This window comes from Cyclopterus lumpus, chromosome 8 (assembly GCF_009769545.1).
Source record: "Cyclopterus lumpus isolate fCycLum1 chromosome 8, fCycLum1.pri, whole genome shotgun sequence".
In the NCBI taxonomy this organism is placed as follows: Eukaryota; Metazoa; Chordata; class Actinopteri; order Perciformes; family Cyclopteridae; genus Cyclopterus; species Cyclopterus lumpus.
Genome location: NC_046973.1, coordinates 2,847,820 through 2,871,232, shown reverse-complemented (window position 1 = coordinate 2,871,232; position 23,413 = coordinate 2,847,820). Strand labels below are relative to the sequence as shown.

Sequence of the window (23,413 nt, the reverse complement as noted above, 5' to 3'; positions counted from 1 at the left end):
AGCAACTACAAAATGACAATACAGCTACTAAAGACACAAAGGACTCCAAGACACGCAAACCCTAAAGACAAAATATTACCAATATATATTTCATAAACATGTAACTAAGCTCATAAATGCAGTGAGGAAAAAATGAGAAGTATGAATAATATAGATTATACTAAAGTAAGTGTTCTTTGATCAGTAACTGCCATGTTTTGCATCCACATTCAGATAATACAGTTATATATCCATATGGCAGTTTTCACGAGGCATGTTATCGATTTAATGCAGTTACAATTGTTCATTTTAACAAAATCCATCCGGATTCTTGTTGATTGATGATTTTAATACTGTTTGGTTCCTGAAAAAAAAATCAATAAAAAGAGCAATAAAGATATCACAAATGAGAATGTTCACGAGATTGATTGATAAGAGCGGACTTTACACAAATAAATAAGAGCGTACGTTTCATGCTCTCTGGAGGAGTGATTTACAGCTATTGGGGGGGGGGGGGGGCTCGTAAAGCAGATCCATACATCAGTCTTTCAGATGTATGGATGAGCCGATGTTGCGCAGCAGATCAATAGATTGTTAACGCCGACACACGGCCTTCATGAAGCATCCTTTCCTCTCCTTTAGATGCTGCAGGAGACAGGGAGGATCGGCCCATCTGTTGCTGCATACGAGTCGTGTGTTTGTGTGTGTGTGTGTGTGTGTTTGTGTGTGTGTGTGTGTGTGTGTGTGTGTTTGTGTGTGTGTGTTCTTCCAGATTCGTTCCACATTTCACGTCCGTCCCACATTACACAACAAGGGTGACCTCTGCCCTCTGCAAGTGTTTCTCTTGTTGAGGAGGTCGGGCGTGCGCCTCTTAGCACACGGAGAATTCAATTTAAATTCAATTCAGTTTATTTTGTATAGCCCAATACCACAAATTACAAATTATCCTCAGAGGGCTTTTACAATGTACACATATGACATCCCTGACCTTTGACCTCACATCGGATCAGGAAAAACTCCCCAAAAATAACCTTTCACAGGGAAAAAAGGGAAGAAACCTTCAGGAGAGCAACAGAGGAGGATCCCTCTCCCCGGATGGACAGAAGCAATAGATGTCATGTGTACAGATGAACAGCATTACAGAGTTACATAAACACATTACATGAATATAGAAGAAATGCTTTTCTATTTCATAAAACTTCTCAACAAAACTGCCTTTTGTGCGTTTCATTTCATGCAGCAACCGGATCTCAAAGATCCCGACGCGTCCGTGTACTCAGAAGTTTTTGAGATTTTTCTATGTGAGGATTTATTAAATGGAGAAAAATCAAAAGTTTGTTCTGTGTGCTGATCAAAAAAGAAATCTTGAAAATGACCACGTCTTTTTGTTGGAGACGCATATTTGTTCAGCGTGTTGCAAAAAACATATTTCTTTGCGTTTACAATAAAAGATAAATAAAAGCCACTCTACCAGTGTGGCTCTTTTAATGTGAAGGGGCAGCAGCAGGAAATATAACTTCCTGCAACGCGCTGGCAGAGACAGAAGAACACACAATGAGGTACGACGGGAACGCGGTAGCGGCGGACTCCGCTTCTTAACGATAGGAAATACTGTTTGGAGAGATAATTACAGAATGCAAATACATTCAGTGAGTTTTGCTAGAAAAATGCTTGCAGGTTTAACATCTCAATAAAGCATTATAACTTTAAATTCTCCACATAAAGGACCATTTGCCTTTCTGTGGAGCGCCACATAAAGGACTCATGACTGTAAAACCACCTACAGCACCAACCACATGGTCAAGTTCGCAGACGACACTACTCTGGTCGGTCTCATCACCAAGGATGATGAGACTCACTACAGGAAGGAGGTCAGTCTTCTGACCACGTGGTGCGGAGACAACAACCTCCTTCTCAACAACAGCCAGACCAAGGAGATTGTTGTTGACTTCCGGAGAGCCCCCACTGAACACCCACCACTGACCATCAATGGAGCTGTCATAGAGAGAGTGAGCAGCACCAATTTCCTGGGGGTGGACATCAGTGAGGACCTCTCCTGGACAGCCAAAACAACATCCCTGGCAAAGAAAGCACAGAGGCGCCTCTACTTCCTTCGGAAACTGAGGAAGGCAAGAACCCCCCCACCCATCATGTGCACCTTTTACCGTGGCACCATTGAGAGCATCCTGACCAACTGCATCACTGTGTGGGGCGGAAGCTTAATTGCAGTTTACAAGAATAAACAACAAGAAAGCAAAAAATGTGTCACTTATACAACACAAGTCAGTGAATAGATGTTATCAAAGTGCACGTCTATTATATCCTTTATGTGGCTCCTTTTTCTTCAAGGTGCCACATGCAACAATCACATAACTCAAGAGACATCAAGGTCTTCCATCTCGTTATTCCATCTGGATCCGGCAGCAGCTAACATGAAGCTTTTCACATTACACTCTCTTTATCATGTAACGCACCATGTGTGGAGTGGGAGGGGCGCGGCGCCTCGGGGGAGGGACTCCCACAGCGCCATAAAGGTCGTTACCGGATGCCCACGTCCTCCCCGCCTGTCGTCATCGTCGCAAATAACATCAAATGTAAATGGAAAACTAGGGAGGGGGGGAGAAATAAAAAATCCATCTGAATCAGCCTGCAGATGGGGAATTTACCTTGTGTTCATGCTCGTGTAATTAAATTGGCAGCCCATAAAAGGGGGATCGGCACGCCGGGGTGCACATGAGAGATTATTAGGTTGAATGCCAGCGGGGTGGAGGAGTCACGAGGTACAAAGAACCATCTTCTTAATGGGAGCCGGGCTTTCTGCCTTTTAGCTCTCTAACGGGCCTCAAAAGCCTCAGAAATCCACCGTAAGTCCTTTAAATGTTTAACAGCTTCTGCTCCACCTCGACTCAGAGGGCTGTCACTCACGTCCTGGAAAATACATTTAAGGTTATTTTTATGCTGCTTCTATACTCAACATGTAAGAGGAAAATATTGTTCTTTTTACTCCACTAAGTTCACTTGACAGCTACAGTTACTTTTCATATTACAATGTTACATTAATATATATATATGTATATATGTATGTTTTCTATATGTATAATTCTGGTGCTAACTCTGGTGCTAACTCTGGTGCTACTTCTGGTGCTAATTCTGGTCCAAAATGCGAATAGATGGATGTGAGAAAGTGTCAACGGCCCGGGGACGCATTTAATGCTGTAGGTTTTAATTGTCTTCAAAAGAGAGAAAACACAGGTTCCTTTTTCTGAATAGACGCTGGAATGGAAGAATATTCTGGTTTTCGGCTGTTTTCCATTTCCTTAATGGATTTCTGCCTCAATTTAAAGGATGACGGGAGAGAGAAAAGAGCACCTGATGTGGAAACTGAATGCAGCCTCGTGATCACAAGGAAATATAAACCATAAGGGTGATGCAGCAGCTGTGGTGCATAACTCGTGTGTTCTTTGATAGAAATAGAGTCTAAGTATCAAGTGGAAATGAAGCAGTCAACCAAAGCTGATGGATTTCTACTCTAATCAACAATTATATAACAAAGATGACAGATGTAAGCATTCAAAAGACAAATTAAGCTCCGATATATATATATATATATATATATATATATATATATATATATATATATATATATATGACACCTGTGCACCTGTGCACCTGCATTGTTCCCACACTGGCACTCTTCTTCTGGCTACCATGCGTCTAGTTGTGGCTTCTTGTCGTACACACAGTGGTACATTTAGTATTCAGATCCTTTACATGAGCAACAGTAGGAATACCAAGCTGTGAGAGTACTGACATACTTGATTATAAGTCATAAGTATGTATGAAAGACGTCTTCTATCAGGAGCACGGCGTGTTGTATTGTTCACACTGTTTTTATACTTGATTCTCATCGCAGTCGTGCCCTTTAAAGGTCGCTACACGCCGTCTCCCCCACGGTCCAAATATGGTCACTTCCTGTCCACTGGTTGCAAAAAATAAAAATAAACACTGAAAATCGAGGCTTCAAACCCGGCGGGTCGTGACGACGTCTCGACAACATTTATTTATTTTTATTTTTGTAATTCAGCTGCAGAACTGTATGGGGGGTCTCTGCACTGAAATCTCATTATATTAACATCTTTAGAGCATTCATGGCGCCGCCAATGGCCGCAATCAATTCCAGTGTTAGTCCCACGGGAGAGACACGAGGGCGTCTGCAGCGCCAGCTGTCGCTCTGATTTATTTATATATATACATAAGTATATACATACTGTATATATACATGACTCAAATGAAGAGAATTTAATTTTATCCCTCAATGTTGCAAAACCTAAACAGCCTCTTTCCGTAACTATTGTGACCAAATAAATATGACCAATTACCCGGAGTCCATCTTTTCCCAGTTTGTTGCTCAGGAGACGTTTTTTGGGGGTTTCATTTCCATCTCGAGCGTCTCGGCTGGGGGATTAGAAACTCATCTTTCTTCCAGATCGACTTTGTGATTTAGATTGATTACGCAACCGTCTTGCTCAGTGCAGAGTGCTAAACAAAAAAAAATCATTATTATGAAAACAGATGGTTGCCCCCCTCGAGCTGTGGCTACCAAACCTAGAGGGGAAATAATCCATCAAAAATGTGCAATATTTTGGATTTAGTGCTATAAGACCCACTCGCATACTACATTAAAATAATTATTTGTTACTCGTAATATAACAAACCACGGCTCCTCCCGTACTCTCACACACGTGAGAACTCAAACCCGTGTGTGTGTGTTCAGGTGCGGCGGCGGGCGGCTCAGGTTGAGTGCTTATCGCTCCTCTAATTGAAAAAAGTTTTTCTCGACCTCCTTTTATCCTCTTTCCACGGGAACCAGCTGCTATACTCCGATTAGATAAGTGCTCTCTTTTCAGGCCGCCACCTTCACACCCCTTTGATCTCGTTCCAGATGGACTCCCCTTTTTTACCTTACCTTATTATACCTTATTTTTTGTTGGCAGGTTTCAGAATGTCAAAAAACACAAAAAAGGAAATCGACAGACAAAAGCATGATTAAGTAGATGGATGTAATTCTGTTGGTTGACTCCTCATCATGTTTCTCTTCATCTCTGAGAAATCCAAAAGTCCTGCATTTCAAACTAGTACTGTTTATTTATTTTGTATTAATATTACTGCAGCATTAATGTGTATGTTGCATTTCTAACTCTTTTATCTCCCGTTGGTTAATTTAATCTGCACCAATGCATCATATTCTATAAGATCATCCCATCTTAAAGCCTCTGAGAACCTCGCATGTTAGTTTATTTTTGTTTTTTTCTCCACACTTCATCACAAACATTTAACGTCAACACATCTGGAGATACGAGGTTTCACCTGGACAGGAACAAAAAATCTGAAAACTAACTCAAGTAGAAAGTAGGAAGTTGCAGAACATGTTTTTATCTGTTGATTTATAGCATGAAACCATATAAATGCTCCGCTGGATTACTTCACGTGTTTACACGGTTTACACAGTCCTTTGTGATCTTCACAGCCTCCCCGCTAATCAATATTTCCACATGTGTGCAGATATCACAAGATGACCACTGTTGGACATATTCAATTATTAAAAACCCTCGAGCAACATGTTTGGAATCAGCAATGTGTGTGTTTTTTCCCCCCGTCTCGCACATTAAAATCAGTTTCTGTGTACATTTTGCTTCATAAAGACAACACTTTCTCATTCGCTGCCGGCGGTGAAGCTCTCGGCGGACCCGGCGGCACTTTTGGTTCAATCGTGTCCGGGGCGCATTAACTTACGGCCAGTTACGCCCCAAGAGGAGCTCCTCCTTCGCCGCGGAGATGAATATTTGGTGTCTCTTTCTCATCCGTGGAGCACCGTGAGGGGATTGCGTCATCTTCTCCTCGACCCCCAACCATCGTTCAGAAAAGTGTCACATTCTTACTTTTAAACTTCTGCCGTTTAGCAACGCAAAGGTGGAATAATTAGCCTAAGTCCACTTTCTACCACGCTAAAAGGGACATTAAAGTATATTAATATGTAAGCAACAACCAATAAGAAGCTCTGTCTCCTAACAATTACTTTCCTATACAACAAAACTGCATTTTGAAATGCATTTAAAGGGAAATGTAAAATGAGTCTTTGGTGGCGGGTGGCTGGGTCACAAAGCACAGGACTTTCACCCAGGAGGCCTCTGTTCACGTCCCGTGTGAACGCCTCAACAGAACACAGGTAGTTCTGTTGCGTGGTGAAGCCCAAACCGTCATGTTTGATTCGACTATTTTGGATTCTTTTTTGTCGCCCCGTAACCTTGAGAGTATACGGTCAGGTTGAACGTATATTTGAAGGCCACGGGGTTGACGTCATGAACTCAAACAAAACGCCGGCTTTCCTTTTCGTTTGTTTGACCCTTCCCCTCCCTCACGTTATACTACAGACTCCGTGGTGGGAGACGACACACAGGAGAGCAAGAAAGGCGTTCTTCTTGCAGTTAAAAGGGTCACGACCTCCATACGGCAACTGGTGTGAGCGGGTTGGCACGAACAGAAGGAATAAGGAGTTAAAGCTAAGCTTCATGTCGGTGTGTTATTTCTTTTTTCTTCTTCTTTCTTTTTAATAAGGGAAAATATACATATAAATCTGCCCCCCGAGCAGGTATCTTCTCAACATAGAAAAGTATGCTTCCAGTCTGGGCTGCAGCACTTTGATGAATCAATAAACTCGAGGGTCCTTTTCTAAAAATCTTCAATGAAAAAGTACCGCGACCCTTCAGAGGAAAACAGAAGATAAAAAGATGTTCCCATGATGGTGTACAGGGCCTTTGAAGTGTGTCTGAGAATTGAAGAACAGAGTGTGTGTGTGTGTGTGTGTGTGTGTCCAAACTTTCATTCAGCATCAGTTGTGTTACTTGGACAAAGTACTTGTTTTATTACTGAAACAACACACATTCATTTAAAACTCAGTCACGTATGATGATTCAACAAATATAAAAGTATTTCAACAAATATAAAAGTATTTCATAGATGTGAATGGTGAAAATAAGATATATGTCAGTAAATCTTATTTTCACCATATATATATATATATATATATATATAGTATATATATATACTTTATTGTGAAGGGAGGATCAAACTTATATATATACATGACTGCATATAGCTGCATTCTCTCTACTGACCACCAGGGGGCGACTCCTCTGGTTGTATAGAAGTCTATGCTTCATGTGTTAAAGCTGCATTCTCTCTCCTGACCACCAGGGGGCGACTCCTCTGGTTGTATAGAAGTCTATGCTTCATGTGTTAAAGCTGCATTCTCTCTCCTGACCATCAGGGGACGACTCCTCTGGTTGTATAGAAGTCTATGCTTCATGTGTTAAAGCTGCATTCTCTCTGCTGACCACCAGGGGGCGACTCCTCTGGTTGTATAGAAGTCTATATAAATGACTCTCTTGACTTCTCTCTTGATGTATTCCCTCAGTAAACATTGTAAACATGAGTTTAAACAGACCATAAAGCAGGGTATGCTTTAGGGCGGGGCTACAAGGTGATTGACAGGTTGCTCTTGGCACTCCTCCACAGTCCAGATATGGTCACTTCTGTTAACTGGTTACACAAAAAACAAGATGGCGAGATGTAATGGGTTCTTCGGAGTAGGAGGATGCTCCACCTGAACACCAATGTTTTCCAAACAAACAAACATAACATAACCTCCCCCGTGACGCTAAACACGCTAACTCTGCGTGAATCGCACTCATGTTAATTCATAATTGACGAGCTGTTTCTGGGCATTCAACGGTCCCCTCTGGAAATCAGTTGTTTCGGAGCCTCTAACTGAGCAGGAGCTGAACAGTGATTGTGAGGAGACCTCGAGAACCAGAGCACAAGCACGCACTTTATTTATAGACCAAACCTTCACTGAGTCTCTGTCTGCTGAACAATATCGACTTCGGGGTTTAGAGATGAATAAAAAGCCGGGCGGCGAAAACGTTTTAAACATTTTTTATCGCCCAGCCTTGAGCGCTAGGTGATCACTGCTAGTACACTGACAACGTTTCTAAAAGGAGAAGGAAGAACTGTTCTGTAAATATTACATATCCGTCGGCATAAAACGGGGCCAATGTCTTTGCTCCAATCAGAAACCCTCACGGTCCCAATAAAACTATGAATGAATAATAACTTACCAACCTTTTGTTTAGTAAATATTTAATATTTAAAGTCCCCGATAATTTAGCTGATAACGGAGACTCATTGATGACCCATGACCGCCATGTGGCGTGCGTGGCGTTCCGACTTTTGGATTTTACCACCGAGCGAGGGAGGCACGAGCAAGTGACCGAAATATCCCAAATATCTCTTTGGAATCTGTTGATTTCCCAGATGCTGTGACAGTGACCTGTTCCTGCTGGCGGGGGCTTCAATTGCCCCAATTGACATCCAATAATATCTATTTGAACTGCATATTCTCCTAAATATATGGCAGTGAAGTAACTTCTATTTATTTAATATGTTATGTACTAAAAAAAGGAATCACAAAAAAGTGTCTGGTGTTACCAGCTGTACTTTCCTACGCTGGAGAATCAGACAATAGGACATCAGACGACCCCTGTGACCTCTGCAACCCCCCTTTCTGTAAATAGGCCCAAGGATCTCCTCTCTGGCACGGTGCAGCGTCGTCCGGTTAATTCGGCAGCCGAAAATGAAACTCCGAGGGGGCTTGAATGAGTTCAATAAATAAGAGTTTCACGGTGAAACGGGTGTCGGAGGCTCGGACCCTCAAAATCAAAGCACTTGAAAAGCGGAGAGACACACTAAATGTCACAAAACGGGACGAACGCCAGCACAATAACCACCAATATCAAAGGCAATTTCCCCTCTCCTGCGCCTCACGTTGTGCAGCTGCGGTTCGTGCAGTTAAACGCTCGTTCCTGGCCACTTGTCGCGTTTTTGCTTTGTGCGGATGGTGATGTCGTGGACAGATAACGGGACGACACACACACACACACACACACACGCGCGTTCTGGAGCTACACACACGCTTCCCCTGCCGTTGCTGTGCACTGGTGTCTCTTTGTGGTCATCTTGCGTCTCTTTTGTGGTTGTTTTTCAAGCCTCTTTGTCGTCATTTTGCATCCCTCTGATTTTGCCTCCATGCAGTCGATGTGTGTCTTTGGTCGTCTTCAATCTCTTGTCATTCTTCACATTTCTTTGAGGTCAGTTTAGTCTCTTCGTAGTTGATTTGTGTCTCATGTGTCGGTTTAGTCGTTATTTAGCCTCTGCGGATTGTTTTATCGCTTTGTAGCCATGTTCCATCTTTTGTCTCTTTGCAGTAGACTTGTGTCTCTTTGCAACAACGTTGCATCTTTTGCGTCTCTTAGAGGTCATTGTGCGTCTCTCGGTGATGGTTTTGCGTATCTTTGCGACCATTGTGAGGGTCTTTTGGTTCGTTTTGCTTTCTTTTGTGGTTTGTTTTGTCTCTTTGCAGTCGAGTTGCGTCTCCTTGGATGATTTGTGTCGCTCTGTAGTTGTCTCGCGCCTCTTTGCAGTTGTTATTATTCGCTCGGTGGTCACGTTTCGTCGTCAAATCTTCGCAGATATCTAGTTTTGGTAATTCACTGAGGATTATTTTGTACCTTTTTTCATCTCTTCGTGGCCATTGGGAGTGTCCTTCTCTTGTCTCTTTGCAGCAGTTCTTTTTTCATTTATTTGTGGTTGTTTGATTTAAATTCAAGCAAGAAATGCTAACAGTCACCTCAAAGCGAGGCTCCGGCCCGGTGTCCTGATCCCCTGGACTCCTGCTCTATAATAATAACAACAATAATAACCCATTCATAGTCGATGTTCAACAACTCTCCTCCTAAGTATGACATTCTGGCAACAATCCATTCCTCAAATACAGGAGGAACAGGCGACAGCTGGTAGATTAACTCGTCTCATAACAAACGCTCCTGATGATTGACAGAACGGGATTTGAGCCTAATTAACGAGGGTCAACTCGGACCAATCCAGCTGCAAACTGTCAAGCGCATTTGTTCTGGAGGGCATGAAGTAGCTTTTCACTAACATGTTGTGACACTTTTGACAGTCAGCAGTTTGAGATGACACCATTTATGATTGTACTTTTCTGTCTCCTCACACGCAGACAATATTGTCCTCAACTGCCGAGTAAAGGTATACACATTCATAATAATTCAGTATACACATTTTGTTTGTAGGATAAAATTATGCTTTAATGTGGCGTTAATTATAAATTTTAGCGTGCGATACATGTGAAGAGTTCAATTTATATATTCCTGGCAGATTCACAAAAGGTGCTTTATTTTATAATATATGAAGTTGCGCAATTAAAATGTCCCCCTATTCAGTAAGGAACCATAGTGTTCACTGTTACAGTCAGCATGATACATGCTGCTGAACATACACTCTGACTTTGACTCATGAAGTTTAAAATAGTAGATGACTGATTGCACAGAACTAACCCACACAAACACACACACACACACACACACAAGCACACACACACACACACACACACAAGCACACACACACACACACACACACACACACACACACACACACACACACACACACACACACACAGATGAGACTTGCATAGTCTAAAGTATATTCAGAAGTTGTTGTCTTTCTTAACCAAAACCCTCAAAATATATGAAAATTAGACACATTGGAAAACAAATCCATTGATAGTAAATGAAGAAATTCCATGAACGCAGAAATTAATCAAATAAACATAAACATAGTCCACGAGATTATAAATATAAATAGCCCATTTACACTAAATTAGCTGTTACAGAGAACGTTGCATTCGACAGGCTGGGACGTCAGAAAGTAACACGTTGCTTTGGTCTTCTCATGGGATTTGTTGACAATAACTTAATATTACATTTTACTTATGAACATAACGCACATTAATCAATATTTCTGTGAATGTGCAAGAGTTAGCAATATGGCTAATTTTTTGAAAACCTTTTGGGCGAGATGTGTTGAAACCAATCAGGTCATTGGTTTGAGATTGATATTCTCAAAACAGAGGACGACGAGATGCCACGAAGACAACAACAACAACAACAACAACAACAACAACACAATAAGCATTCTCGAGCCATGCAGAGCAACAGGAAAATAGCAAAAACACGATCACAATAAAACAGCAACAATATGCACTTTTTGGTTCATGCAGCAACACAAAGCAACAAAACAAAAACACAGCTTGACTACGAATACGGTAAATAAATGTAAAAACACAGCTTGATTTGTGCCTTCTTCTTCAATATAATGCTACTTGCTGAATGGCAGCTTGTTTTCTGTACAAATATGGTAAATAAATGTAAAAACACAGCTTGATTTGTGCCTTCTTCTTCAATATAATGCTACTTGCTGAATGGCAGCTTGTTTTCCGTACAAATACGGTAAATAAATGTAAAAACACAGCTTGATTTGTGCCTTCTTCTTCAATATAATGCTACTCGCTGAATGGCAGCTTGTTTTTCGTACAAATACGGTACATAAATGTAAAAACACAGCATGATTTGTGCCAACAGTCTGAGAGTTGTTAAGAGGTGTCGAAGGCCCCACTAGATGGGGCCTCATATTCAGAAATTAAAGAGGCATTGCTCAAGTTGTTTCCTTCCTGCTGCACCGCCTCTTAAACAAATATTCACATGGTTATTTTTACCATTACCACACACAACAAGGTCCATTTTACCAGTACAGATGTGCCGTGACATCACTGTAGTAACCAAACTACCAGACGCTGTGGTAGAATAGCATTGGTAATATGGAGGATGTCTCATACTGGTTTATTAGAGCTATTTGTGATAATAGATGTGTAATAATGGCCGTGATAGTGGTGTAGTTCTTAAAGAAATGTCCACACACACACATACACACAGGCTGCATGGCAACATGTTGTCGCGCGCGTCACCAGAAGTGTAGCAAGAGGCTGTTGAGTGAACTCGGCGTCTCCACGCCGTCACCGAATGGCAGCGCCGGCCCTTTTTCTTCCCTCTGACACTCGGTTTGTTTCCTGTACAGGTTTCAGTCGCTCTCCACCATCGACAACATGGCTATACGCAGAAAAGACAGCTTCCTCTGGGGGAAAGGTACGCTATTGTTATTCTGATCAATACTTTTTTTTAATATGGAAAGCCGCTGCTCGAAAAACAAATAGCGTGGTGTTTGTGGGATGATTCAATGTACTAGTCAAATTATTTGTGTGGTTTAGGTCAGTAAGACTAACTTTTTTTTTCTTTTTCCAAAAATACGCATGTTTTTATTCAACATTTGTATCAAAAATGTATGTATAAAAATGTTCAATGTAAATTGTATGTAAAAAAAAAAAAGAAAGAAATGTATCGTAATGTATCATTTGAGACCTGCGATGCGCAATAAATGAAACTTAACATGTTATTATAATGCTGCAAATCATCCTCCCGTAAAAACACAAAAAACATACACAAATTCAGATACATTGTACATTAATGACAAGGCTTAAAATCAACCTGACTCAATAAAAAAAAAAAAAAAAAAATTAAAACGGAAGAGAAGCAGCTATTTTCAGCCCTCTTCCTTCTCTCATTCATTGACCACTTCTCTTAACTGGTGGAGGATGAAGTTGTGATGCCTGCTGGTCTGTGACCGCGAGCGTAGGTGTGAGGGAGGATGTCAAGACGGCCCACAGTGCTGCAAGTATATATATATCTATATATATATATATATATGAACCGGTCTTGTCTAAGTGTTGAAGCCTGTTGTCGCCCCACAGCTCCACCGAAACTCCCCCCAGGAGAGAAGAGACAGGATGACACCATCAAGATCCACAAGTTTGAGCTGCTGGATCACATTCAGGTACTTTAGTGAATATATATATATCTATATATCTCTCTCCAAGGTCTGACATTAAAAAACCCTCATTATGCTTCACGCCCACTCCTGGCATCCCTCAGCAGAGCTTACAGTCACACAGAATGTGTTTTATCCACCATCTTTTAATTGTCTCTGAGTATACTGTAACATTGGGGTCTACGGGGGTCTACGGGGTTCTACGGGAGTCTACGGGGGTCTACGGGGGTCTACGGGGGTCTGTGACGTCACGGAAAAAACCAAGCTAACGACCTTCTCAACTGCCTCTCAGAAGCTGAGGTTGGAGATCGACCACGCTATGCCTGAAATCCAAAGCGAGGAACTGAAAGAGCAGAAGTGAGTGTGAGCAAATGTATCCAAGCAGCTCCTCTGTGAGTCAGTGACCTTGTGACCTCAGAAGACTCCCACTCCTGCACATAACGCTCAGCTTGACAAAGTCATGAAAAGCAGCTGCTTTGGGATTTTTTTAAATTTGGGTCAGAAGTTCAAAATAGTTTCTAATACATGCTGCCTATCTGAAGTTTAACCTTTAACCCCCGGCTACTCAAACCTTTCACCCTGATGTTTTTTAACTCATGAAAATGCTGTCAGATTAATTTAAATCCATGATTCCAATTCAACCATTTATTGCATGTACTTTAGGATAATTACTTTAAACTGTTTATCCTACTTTTAGTTAAGTATTTCTAATGTTTATACATTACTTTTACAAGCTATCCCTTTTCCGGTAACCCTGGGTAACCCTTTCAACTGTCCGCTAGCTAACCTTTTCCACTGTCTTTCCGTTAGCTCACTATTTCAATTAACTAACTACTTCAATTGTTAATCCAATTCTTTAAGATAACTATTTTAACTGTGTTTCGGTTATATAAATATGTTAACTGTTTATCCAATAGCTAAGTATTTTAAATGTTTATTTACTACTTAAAGTGCTAATACATTACTTTTGTCTCACTATATTAACTAATCCATTAGCTAACTACTCCTGTTTATTCATTGCTTTATTTAACGTAACAAGCTAACGAGCTATCTGGCCATCCGCTACTCTCGGTTCACTTTTTCAGCTTAGTTACCAATTTCCACCATTTCTCCATCACTCGATCTCGTGATATCTACTTTTCATGCACTAAACCCGTCACGCTCGGCAGTTAAAGCCGACTCAATATGTAGATTTTTTATTTAAATTGTTATAAATTAGTTTTTCATTGGCTCTGCACAATCTCTCCATTTACCCCTAAGCACCTGCAGAAGTAACCCCTTGGGTACAATTCACCCCTGGGTGCATTATGAAGGAGGAAGCTCCGAGTGTAACACACACACAGATTGGAGAGGAAGTCTTGACGTTTGTGTGCATGAGGCTGTCTAACTACATATTTCAACTTCCTGTTGCTGTTCTCGCTGCTTTCAGAAGGTGCTAACGATCATAATATGTCTGTGTGGTACTGGAGCATAAACTTAATAAACAAAATACTCAGAAAATTGACAGAAAATGAATTTATGACCATCGTGATGTTTTAATCTTTGATATTTGATAAGTCAAAATACCAATTAGTGCCTACCTTCTGGTTAAAACCTCTGAAATGTGGGAATTTGCTTGTTTTTCATTATTTCATAGCATTGTAGATTGTATAGATAAGATAATACTCAGACTCCTCAATAACTTGTGAATGCTAAGTTTTCTTATTGCAGTTAATTGTGCACATTTCCCTGCTCTGACTTGTGCAGCAGATTAATGCAGAATTATCCAGAAAAAACTGCCCATTTAGAAATATATTTTAAAAAGTCAAAACATCTGTGAATCAGACAAAGCAAAATAAATAAATAATGTATACAATACAATTTATTAAAAGGAAATAGTCAAATTTGCCTCTGTCTTTTTTACTCTATCTTTTTCATACAAACAATGAAACAAGCTTATTTTGAGCATTATTTGAACATTTATATTCTATATTTATATATTCTATACATTTAAAAATCTATATTTTGGTCTTTTGTTGCAGTAAAAATGTTGTGATGAACAAGAGATTCTTACGTGGAAAAAAGAAATTCAACATGGACCCCAAAAAGGTGAGTTTATATTGTAATTTGGTGTATACAAACAATAAAAAGAGGATTTAATAGTTATAGATCCCGTTGATTTCTTGCTCTGAAGGTATTATATATTTAACAGAAATCAGCAGAAATCTTATCAAATTACTTTTACTAAATATTTAGTAAAAAGTACTATATTTGCCTGCAAACATTGTGGAGTAGAAGTATAATGCAGCATTAAATGAAAATAATAGTACCTGGGAATTACACTAAAGTATACAGTACTTGACTGGAATTCAGTATCACCTGCTTCGTACAGTGTAAACCCGACCAACACCTGTACACCTGGTATACCTGTACACAGAGTCCACAGTATAGCTTCCTAGAGATATCTCCAAGAGTGATAACCTCCTCTTTGGTGCTGACAACGTTACACATAATTAGATTCAGCACTTTAAGTTGAATCAGTAGAGTCACAGTCGTGGTGCAGGAGGTGAAATCATATTTCCACTCCTCTGATCCTAAAGGTCAACAGCCAGACGACAGAGAATGTATCTCCACGCACAGCGGATGTGGATTTGAGTGTGTGTGTGTGAGTGTGTGTGTGAGTGTGTGTGTGAGGTGCAGAAATGCAAACCATGCACAGACGATGACTGAATAGCGAGAAAAGCCACATCCGGTTCCCTGAAGTGGGGCAGAAGTGCCACTTCACCGCAGCGACCTGCGTCTTTCTCGTCGCGTCCTCGGTTAATAAAAAAGCGAGTCGGCCCGCTCGGTCGCTCAGGCCTGAGGACACGTGGGAGGATGAGAAGTTCAACACTTCCTGGGGTTGTAAAGGTCTGAGTGCACACTCATGTTGAGATTAAGAGAGTTAGCTGATCAACCCTTCGTCATCCTCTTCCTCTGGTGAATCAAACCGAGAGGAACACTTTCTTTGCTTAACCTATAAGGTTACCGGTGCCGATAAGAATTAAACATTTGACATGAAAGCTTCCTGTGGTGTTTATTTGTAGCTTCATCTTCAAAATATCGTAGAAGTCCAACCGAAATAAATTCCTATTTGATCTAAGTAATCATGAAACAGGAAACGGGCAACAGCTGTTCGTGCTGCGTATGAAACGAGAAGTCAACGTTGATTAAATATGTTTATTCCTGTGAAGATGGAAGTTTATTGACACATGTTGCTGGACTTTTTGGAGGAAAACACACAAAAAAACGAGTACGATATCTGACTCAATTTACGAGGATCCGTAGACAGGAAACAGGAATTAAATGAATGAACATTTCAACTTTAAACTAAGCCAAATGGGCCAGAATGCACTCTGAACAACCAGTTTCTGTGTAAACAACCCCCCCCCTCTTGCTTTTATTCAGGGCGTCCGTTACCTGGTGGAAAACGAGCTGCTGGAATGGCGAGCGGAGTCGGTGGCCGAGTTTCTTTACAAAGAGGACGGACTGAACAAGACCGCCATCGGAAACTTCTTGGGAGAAAGGTATACGGTGTATACGCACGGACGGGATGAGGTCACCGCAGAGAGACGGGGCCAATCAGAAGCCTTCATTTAGATGGTGGAAGAAGAGCTCAGATCCTTTGCAAGCATGTAGAAATACTCATTATTATGCAGTCAAAATTCTAGAAGTTCCAGTAGAAAATATCATGCTTCTTTTTTACCTTTTTGCCCAGAATGAAATAGTGAAATCTTTAAAATCCCCAATTGACGACTTTCTATTAAGTGTGGAACCTTTTTGTATTGCTTGGGGACACACGCTGCATTTTAATATTATTAGTCAACCTGGAGAGGATTACATCTATCATATCTAGATATTATCATCTTCTGTTCCTCCATTCTGATGCTGAAAGAGTTTTCACACATTGACCTTGAGTTTGATAATGCACCTCATATTTTCTATTTGGTTGATTCTTCTTCTTCTTTCTCTCTCACACAGAGAGGAAATGCATCTGCAGACCCTGAAGGCGTTTGTGGGCCTGCATGAATTCTCAGACCTGAATCTGGTGCAAGCGCTGAGGTTAGTGTTGCAGCAGTTTTCTTTTACCCTTTAGTCCTCCAACTTCTAACCGGCGTCTGTTTGACATTGTGAGTGCTGTGTGGGTTTTTTATGACACCTCTTCCGTCTTGCAGGCAGTTTCTGTGGAGCTTTCGTCTCCCGGGAGAATCGCAGAAGATTGACAGGATGATGGAGGCGTTTGCGACTCGCTACTGCGACTGTAACCCAGGGGTCTTCCAATCCACAGGTAGGGACAACAGAGACTTATTATCTGCTGTTAAGATTAAGTGCATTAAACCATGAGTCCAAACTCAGAACAACAAGAATCAAGCAAGTACAATTTCTTCAATAACGTTAAACTACAGAGTGCTATCCCTAAGTGCCATTTAAGTGCTACTAAGTGCTAAACAACAAAGTGCTGATTATATATATTATTTTGTTCAGTGTAAGTGTTCCTGCTCAGGTCCATTCATCACACAACACTGCGCTAAGATGAGCCGCCGAGGCAAAATATATTAATCATATTAGTGTTTATTTTGGTTCATGAAAGAACACAGACAGAACCTGAAAGAAAACGTGTATCCACCTCGTTCAGAACAGGCGGCAACCTCCGGTTCTGAACGGTGAAGTCTGTGCTTCACAGGTTAAAGCTGCATTCTCTCTCCTGACCACCAGGGGGCGACTCCTCTGGTTGTATAGAAGTCTATGCTTCACAGGTTAAAGCTGCATTCTCTCTCCTGACCACCAGGGGGCGACTCCTCTGGTTGTATAGAAGTCTATGCTTCATGTGTTAAAGCTGCATTCTCTCTACTGACCACCAGGGGGCGACTCCTCTGGTTGTATAGAAGTCTATGCTTCACGTGTTAAAGCTGCATTCTCTCTCCTGACCACCAGGGGGCGACTCCTCTGGTTGTATAGAAGTCTATGCTTCACGTGTTAAAGCTGCATTCTCTCTCCTGACCACCAGGGGGCGACTCCTCTGGTTGTATAGAAGTCTATGCTTCACGTGTTAAAGCTGCATTCTCTCTACTGACCACCAGGGGGCGACTCCTCTGGTTGTATAGAAGTCTATGCTTCACGTGTTAAAGCTGCATTCTCTCTACTGACCACCAGGGGGCGACTCCTCTGGTTGTATAGAAGTCTATGCTTCACGTGTTAAAGCTGCATTCTCTCTCCTGACCACCAGGGGGCGACTCCTCTGGTTGTATAGAAGTCTATGCTTCACGTGTTAAAGCTGCATTCTCTCTCCTGACCACCAGGGGGCGACTCCTCTGGTTGTATAGAAGTCTATATAAATGACTCTACTTCTCTTGATGTATTCCCTCAGTAAACATTGTAAACATTAGTTTTTGGTCTCAATCTCTAGTTTCAAGTCTTCTTCAATACAGCGTGATGTTCATTTAGTGGTCAAACAGACCATAAAGCAGGATATGCTTTAGGGTGGGGCTGCAAGGTGATTGACAGCTCGAGACCAGAGCCGTACACGGCGTCTCGACCTCACACCTCCGCAGTCCAAATATGATCAGTTCCCGTTCACTCGTTGCAAAAAAAACCCAAGATGGCGGCGGCCCAAACGCAGGACGACTGCGGCCACTTCTTATGTCGAGTCTGTGGTTTGGAGGCTGCGCGTCAGAGGAAACCGTCAATCTGTAGGATTCATCTGATGAATGAAGATAAAGTGCAATGAATACCGACGACAGCATTCTGCTCGTGCAATAACACAGAAAGATCAGATGCCGTGCTTATCATAAGAACCTCCTGTATTACTTGAGGCGCTGGCGTTACCATGGTTATACACAATTTCACTTTATGACTTTCTCGTGAGTTTTTTTCTCAGAATTGTTTTTTTATTTATTTACATGCAGTAAAATATTCATTGACAACAATGCACAGCTGAAGAAAACTAACTGTGTGTGTGTTGTGTGTGTGTGTGTGTGTGTGTGTGTAACAGACACGTGCTACATCCTGTCTTTTTCCATCATCATGCTCAACACGAGTCTCCACAACCCCAACGTGAAGGACAAGCCCAGTCTGCAGCGATTCGTCTACATGAACAGAGGAATCAACCACGGGAAGGACCTGCCCACCGAGCTGCTCACGGTCTGCTCCCAAAACCAGCGTCTTCATAATGTCCTCATAATAATGATAATAATAATATCATAATGAACTCAAAGGTTATTGCAGTTCATCCTCAGTTGAATATGAACGTGTGAACCAGATGTCATGGCAATCCAACGGGTGGGATTCATCCTCTGGGGACCACGAATGTTCAAACGAAATGTTATCGCGGTCCATCCGTCGAGACGTTTCAGTTAAATGACTAAATGTGAACTGTCGTCATTATTTAAATAGAGAATTTGGTGACGAGAGAATCTGAATTATTATAAATTATAAATCATCAGTTTATTTTTTTTCTGTAGTTTAGATTTCACTTTTAGATTTTCACATTTTCGTTTTTGGGAGACTTTGTAGATTTCCTTCCAAGTTACAGAGAAGGGTATTATTCTATTTACACGTAACACTAAACATGGAATCCTCCCTGAAATATGTACTATATGTAATATCTACATAACTTTTAAGGTGGTGTGGTCGCACAATGAGTTCAAGATTTTTATCTAATAAAAGAGAAACTAGAGATGAATCCTCCACTCAAATATTGGGCCATTCCACTTCCGCTATCTCCAATTTTTTTTTAAAGGAATTGTATTCTTTCATTATCTTCAATCTCCTGGATATTAAATTCTGACAAATGAACCTGACGTCCTCTTTCCAGAAACTGTACGCGAGCATCCGCAGCGAGCCGTTCAAAATCCCCGTGGACGACGGGAACGACCTCACGCTGACCTTCTTCAACCCGGACCGAGAAGGCTGGCTCCTCAAGATGGGTGAGACGAATGGAAAAACCCGATCCGAGTCGCTCGGGAGGCTTTTCAGAGGATGTTATGAAACGTGTGTTTCTGTTGAAGGTGGTCGAGTTAAAACCTGGAAGAGGAGGTGGTTCATTTTGACAGACAGCTGCTTGTACTACTTTGAATACACCACAGTAAGAATCGCGTCTTTCTGCTCCCAACGTCCATGTGCAAATGTTGAAATGTCCCCCGTCTTTAATGTCCTCCTTCTCCTCCTCCTGCAGGATAAAGACCCCATCGGGATTATTCCTCTGGAGAACCTGTGTGTCGGGAAGCTGCAAGACGCCAGCAAACCGGTAGGACATTATCACACGTTAGCTGCTAAGTGAATCGCGCGGCCGCCGCTCAATGAATTCCCGACGCTAGCGCTGGAACCAATGAGTCACGAGGGCCCGACGACGCACACAGTAACGGTGCCGCGTTGTGCGTCTGCTTCCTGTGTTTGTACAGTATTGTCTGGAGTTGTATAACCCCAAAGGACAAAAGATCAAGGCGTGCAAGACGGAGAACAAAGGCCGAGTGGTGCAGGGCAAACACCAGTCCTACAAGCTCAGTGCAGCCGGCAGCGAGGAGCGCGACGCCTGGATCGATGCGGTCAGGTGAGAGCCGGCGAGTCGCGTTGGTCCTTCGGGTTTAGAGATATCAAACACGCGGTCACACACAGACAAAATTATTTAAAAAGCAAAAAAAAACGTACCAAAGTATTTCTTGGCTTGGAGTCTCAACACTTCAGCTTTTTGAACAAATTAAACAAATGAGCTTTAAAGGTATTGATGGGCGGACAGAGCTAGGCTAGCTCCCCCCCCCCCCCCCCCCCCCCCCCCCCCCCCCCCGTTTCCAGTCGTTATGCTAAGCTAAGCTAACCAGCTGGTGGCTGCAGCTCCATAGTGAAAATAAAGAACTAGAGAGTTGCATCCATCTTCTCATCTAATAGTCTAGCATAGCGTAAACCGGCCTATTTCCTAAAATGTCAATCTGTTAGATGAAACATCGACATTTTATTATACAAAATGATATATAAAGTACAAATGTTTGAACCAAATATTATAGAAATCGGTCCAATATTTGTTGGACATTTGAGATGGAGATAAAAACATTTGAAGGTTTCAGTTCAAATCGAGCAATTAGAAAATGTTTCTTTGGGTTCTGGGACATTTTTTATGGATGCTATTAACTAACTTAAAAACATAATCACCAGATTGATTGATTATGATGATGAATCATTAGTTGCACCTCTAGATAGCAGGTCTCACATGAAAAAAAGCTAATTTTTAAAATCTTAATCTTCTCCTTCAGGGCGAGTATCACCAAAGACCCGTTTTATGACCTGGTGTCTCTACGAAAGAGGAAAGTCATCAGCAACACCTCCTCATAGTGTTTGGATCTTGGACCACAACGTTGTTATGGATCAATCATCCGGGGATTTTATGCCAAGAGACCGTTCAGGAAAAATAAAACGGAATCGCTGTGTAAAGTGTAAAAAGAAAAGAAAAGAAAAGAGAACTTTAATGTAAAGTCTTCATATCACTGCACCGACTTCAGGGACTCACAATCCTACTGACTAACATCTGCAACATGCCATCCCTGGAATCTGATTGGCTGCTCCTGATGCCCCCCCCACCAGAGCCAGGTGGCTGGTGAGCGTCATGCACGGATTACTGAGCAGGCCAACTGGGTGCAGGTCCAGGGGCCTTAACCTCTGCCTCAAGTGGCTGTTAAAATTTGCGTTAGGAAAGAAGTGCAAAACCACCCCAAAATGACTAGAAAGAGACGTAAAACACCGACAAAGATGCACAGAAGGACTAAAACAAGATTTAAAATGACCACAGAGACAGAAAACTTCCACAAAGACAAGACAAATGACCAAAACAAGACTCAGAATGACCATAAAGAGGCTAAAAATGACTAAAACAAGATTTAAAATGACCACAAAGAGGCTCAAAATGACTTAAAGACACACAACTACTACGAAGGAGGAGCAGCCCGTCATTCATTCAGTCTGGGGGTCCAATGTCTCATCATCTGTCCGTGACTATTTATTGATATTATCTCATATTAGAATATGTCTGCATTCATTCATAACCGGGGCTTTAAATTTAAGCCTCAAAACATGTTTTATTATACATTTTTCTCTCTTGGTTTGTGATTTTTTTCCCTTTCCTGTAAACGTGTGGCTTTCCTCCTTCATGGATATCAGATTTGTACCTTTTAATGCTCAAATTGTTGTACATAAAGAGAAAAAAAGTCTTTCAATTAACTTATGAATACAAAATACTTTGGAGTTGTACAGTATATTTCTTTCTAGCTTGAACATATTTTTAATGACTGCATTTATAATATAATGACTGTAAACGGATGGAAGACTCAAACTACGTGTACATTAAACTGGTTTATTGTCCGTTTGTGTGTCTGTTTCTCCAGCAGATGGAGGTACATCATCACTTCAAACATTAACAATAACTTTCACGCCCCGACTATCTTCATCTTTTCATTACTGCGTGTGCCGATAAGAATTATGAAGCTGCTCAGAGGTCCTGTGGTGAGCTGACGAGCGTGGGAAGTCTCTTCCTGTGCAGTTCCTGAGAGTGTGTGTATGTGTGTGTGCGCGTGTGTGTGTGTGTGTGCGAAGCCGTGATAGAGAGCTGGGAGCAGGTGCAACAAAACACAAACAGAATTAAACATCTTCGGTATTCTTTGCTCGTTGTTTGATCGACTCGCCTGTAAAAAAAAATTACTTTTACTTCTTATATACTGTTATAGCTTTTATTAATAAATGTGTATAAATGAGTCTCTGAATGCTGTGTGAACTAACCCCTCTGCATAAAGCTTCATAATATATAGTTTTATTAATAAATGTGTATAAATGAGTCTCTGAATGCTGTGTGAACAAACCCCTCTGCATAAAGCTTCATAATATAGTTTTTATTAATAAATGTAATATAAATGAGGCTCTGAATGCTGTGTAAACTAACCCCTCTGCATAAACCTTCATAATATATATTTTTTATTAATAAATGTGTATAAATGAGGCTCTGAATGCGGTGAACTAACCCCTCTGCATAAACCTTCATAATATATAGTTTTATTAATAAATGTGTATAAATGAGTCTCTGAATGCTGTGTGAACTAACCCCTCTGCATAAAGCTTCATAATATAGTTTTTATTAATAAATGAGGCTCTGAATGCTGTGTGAACTAACCCTCTGCATAAAGCTTCATAATATAGTTTTTATTAATAAATGAGGCTCTGGATGCTGTGTGAACTAACCCCTCTGCATAAACCTTCATAATATATAGTTTTATTAATAAATGTGTATAAATGAGTCTCTGAATGCTGTGTGAACTAACCCCTCTGCATAAACCTTCATAATATATAGTTTTTATTAATAAATGTGTATAAATGAGGCTCTGAATGCTGTGTGAACTAACCCCTCTGCATAAACCTTCATACTATATAGTTTTTATTAATAAATATGTATACATGAGTCTCTGAATGCTGTGTGAACAAACCCCTCTCCATAAAGCTTCATAATATATAGTTTTTTATTAATAAATGTGTATAAATGAGTCTCTGAATGCTGTGTGAACTAACCCCTCTGCATAAAGCTTCA

The 23,413-nt window shown here is 41.1% G+C and overlaps 1 protein-coding gene across 8 annotated transcripts; it reads left to right on the top strand.

Moving 5' to 3' along the window:
* Positions 1-11,658: 11,658 nt before the first annotated feature.
* Positions 11,659-22,200, top strand: LOC117734862 (cytohesin-4-like). 8 transcript variants are annotated; one of them, XM_034539169.1, is made up of 14 exons: positions 11,659-11,765; positions 12,028-12,095; positions 12,758-12,840; positions 13,127-13,191; positions 14,856-14,922; positions 16,261-16,379; positions 16,834-16,914; positions 17,028-17,140; positions 18,845-18,993; positions 19,667-19,778; positions 19,860-19,936; positions 20,027-20,098; positions 20,253-20,401; positions 21,099-21,279. In XM_034539169.1, the coding sequence occupies exons 2-14, from the start codon at positions 12,056-12,058 to the stop codon at positions 21,175-21,177; spliced, it is 1,206 nt and encodes a 401-aa protein (XP_034395060.1). In that variant the 5' UTR covers positions 11,659-11,765; positions 12,028-12,055; the 3' UTR covers positions 21,178-21,279. The 8 variants fall into 8 exon arrangements, with proteins under 8 accessions (XP_034395060.1, XP_034395064.1, XP_034395058.1 ...); XM_034539173.1 differs by lacking the exon at positions 13,127-13,191 and having other exon boundaries at positions 11,716-11,765; positions 21,099-22,200; XM_034539170.1 differs by lacking the exon at positions 11,659-11,765 and having other exon boundaries at positions 11,947-12,095; positions 13,130-13,191; positions 21,099-22,200.
* The last annotated feature ends 1,213 nt before the right edge of the window (positions 22,201-23,413 follow it).

Coding starts and splice junctions, on each gene's coding strand:
- LOC117734862 (XM_034539167.1), top strand. CDS start 11,973: ATGGCAGCGCCGGCCCTTTTTCTTCCCTCTGACACTCGGTTTGTTTCC. Junction 18,994..19,666: donor TGCCCACCGAGCTGCTCACG/GTCTGCTCCCAA, acceptor TCCTCTTTCCAG/AAACTGTACGCGAGCATCCG. Junction 20,099..20,252: donor TGCAAGACGCCAGCAAACCG/GTAGGACATTAT, acceptor GTGTTTGTACAG/TATTGTCTGGAGTTGTATAA.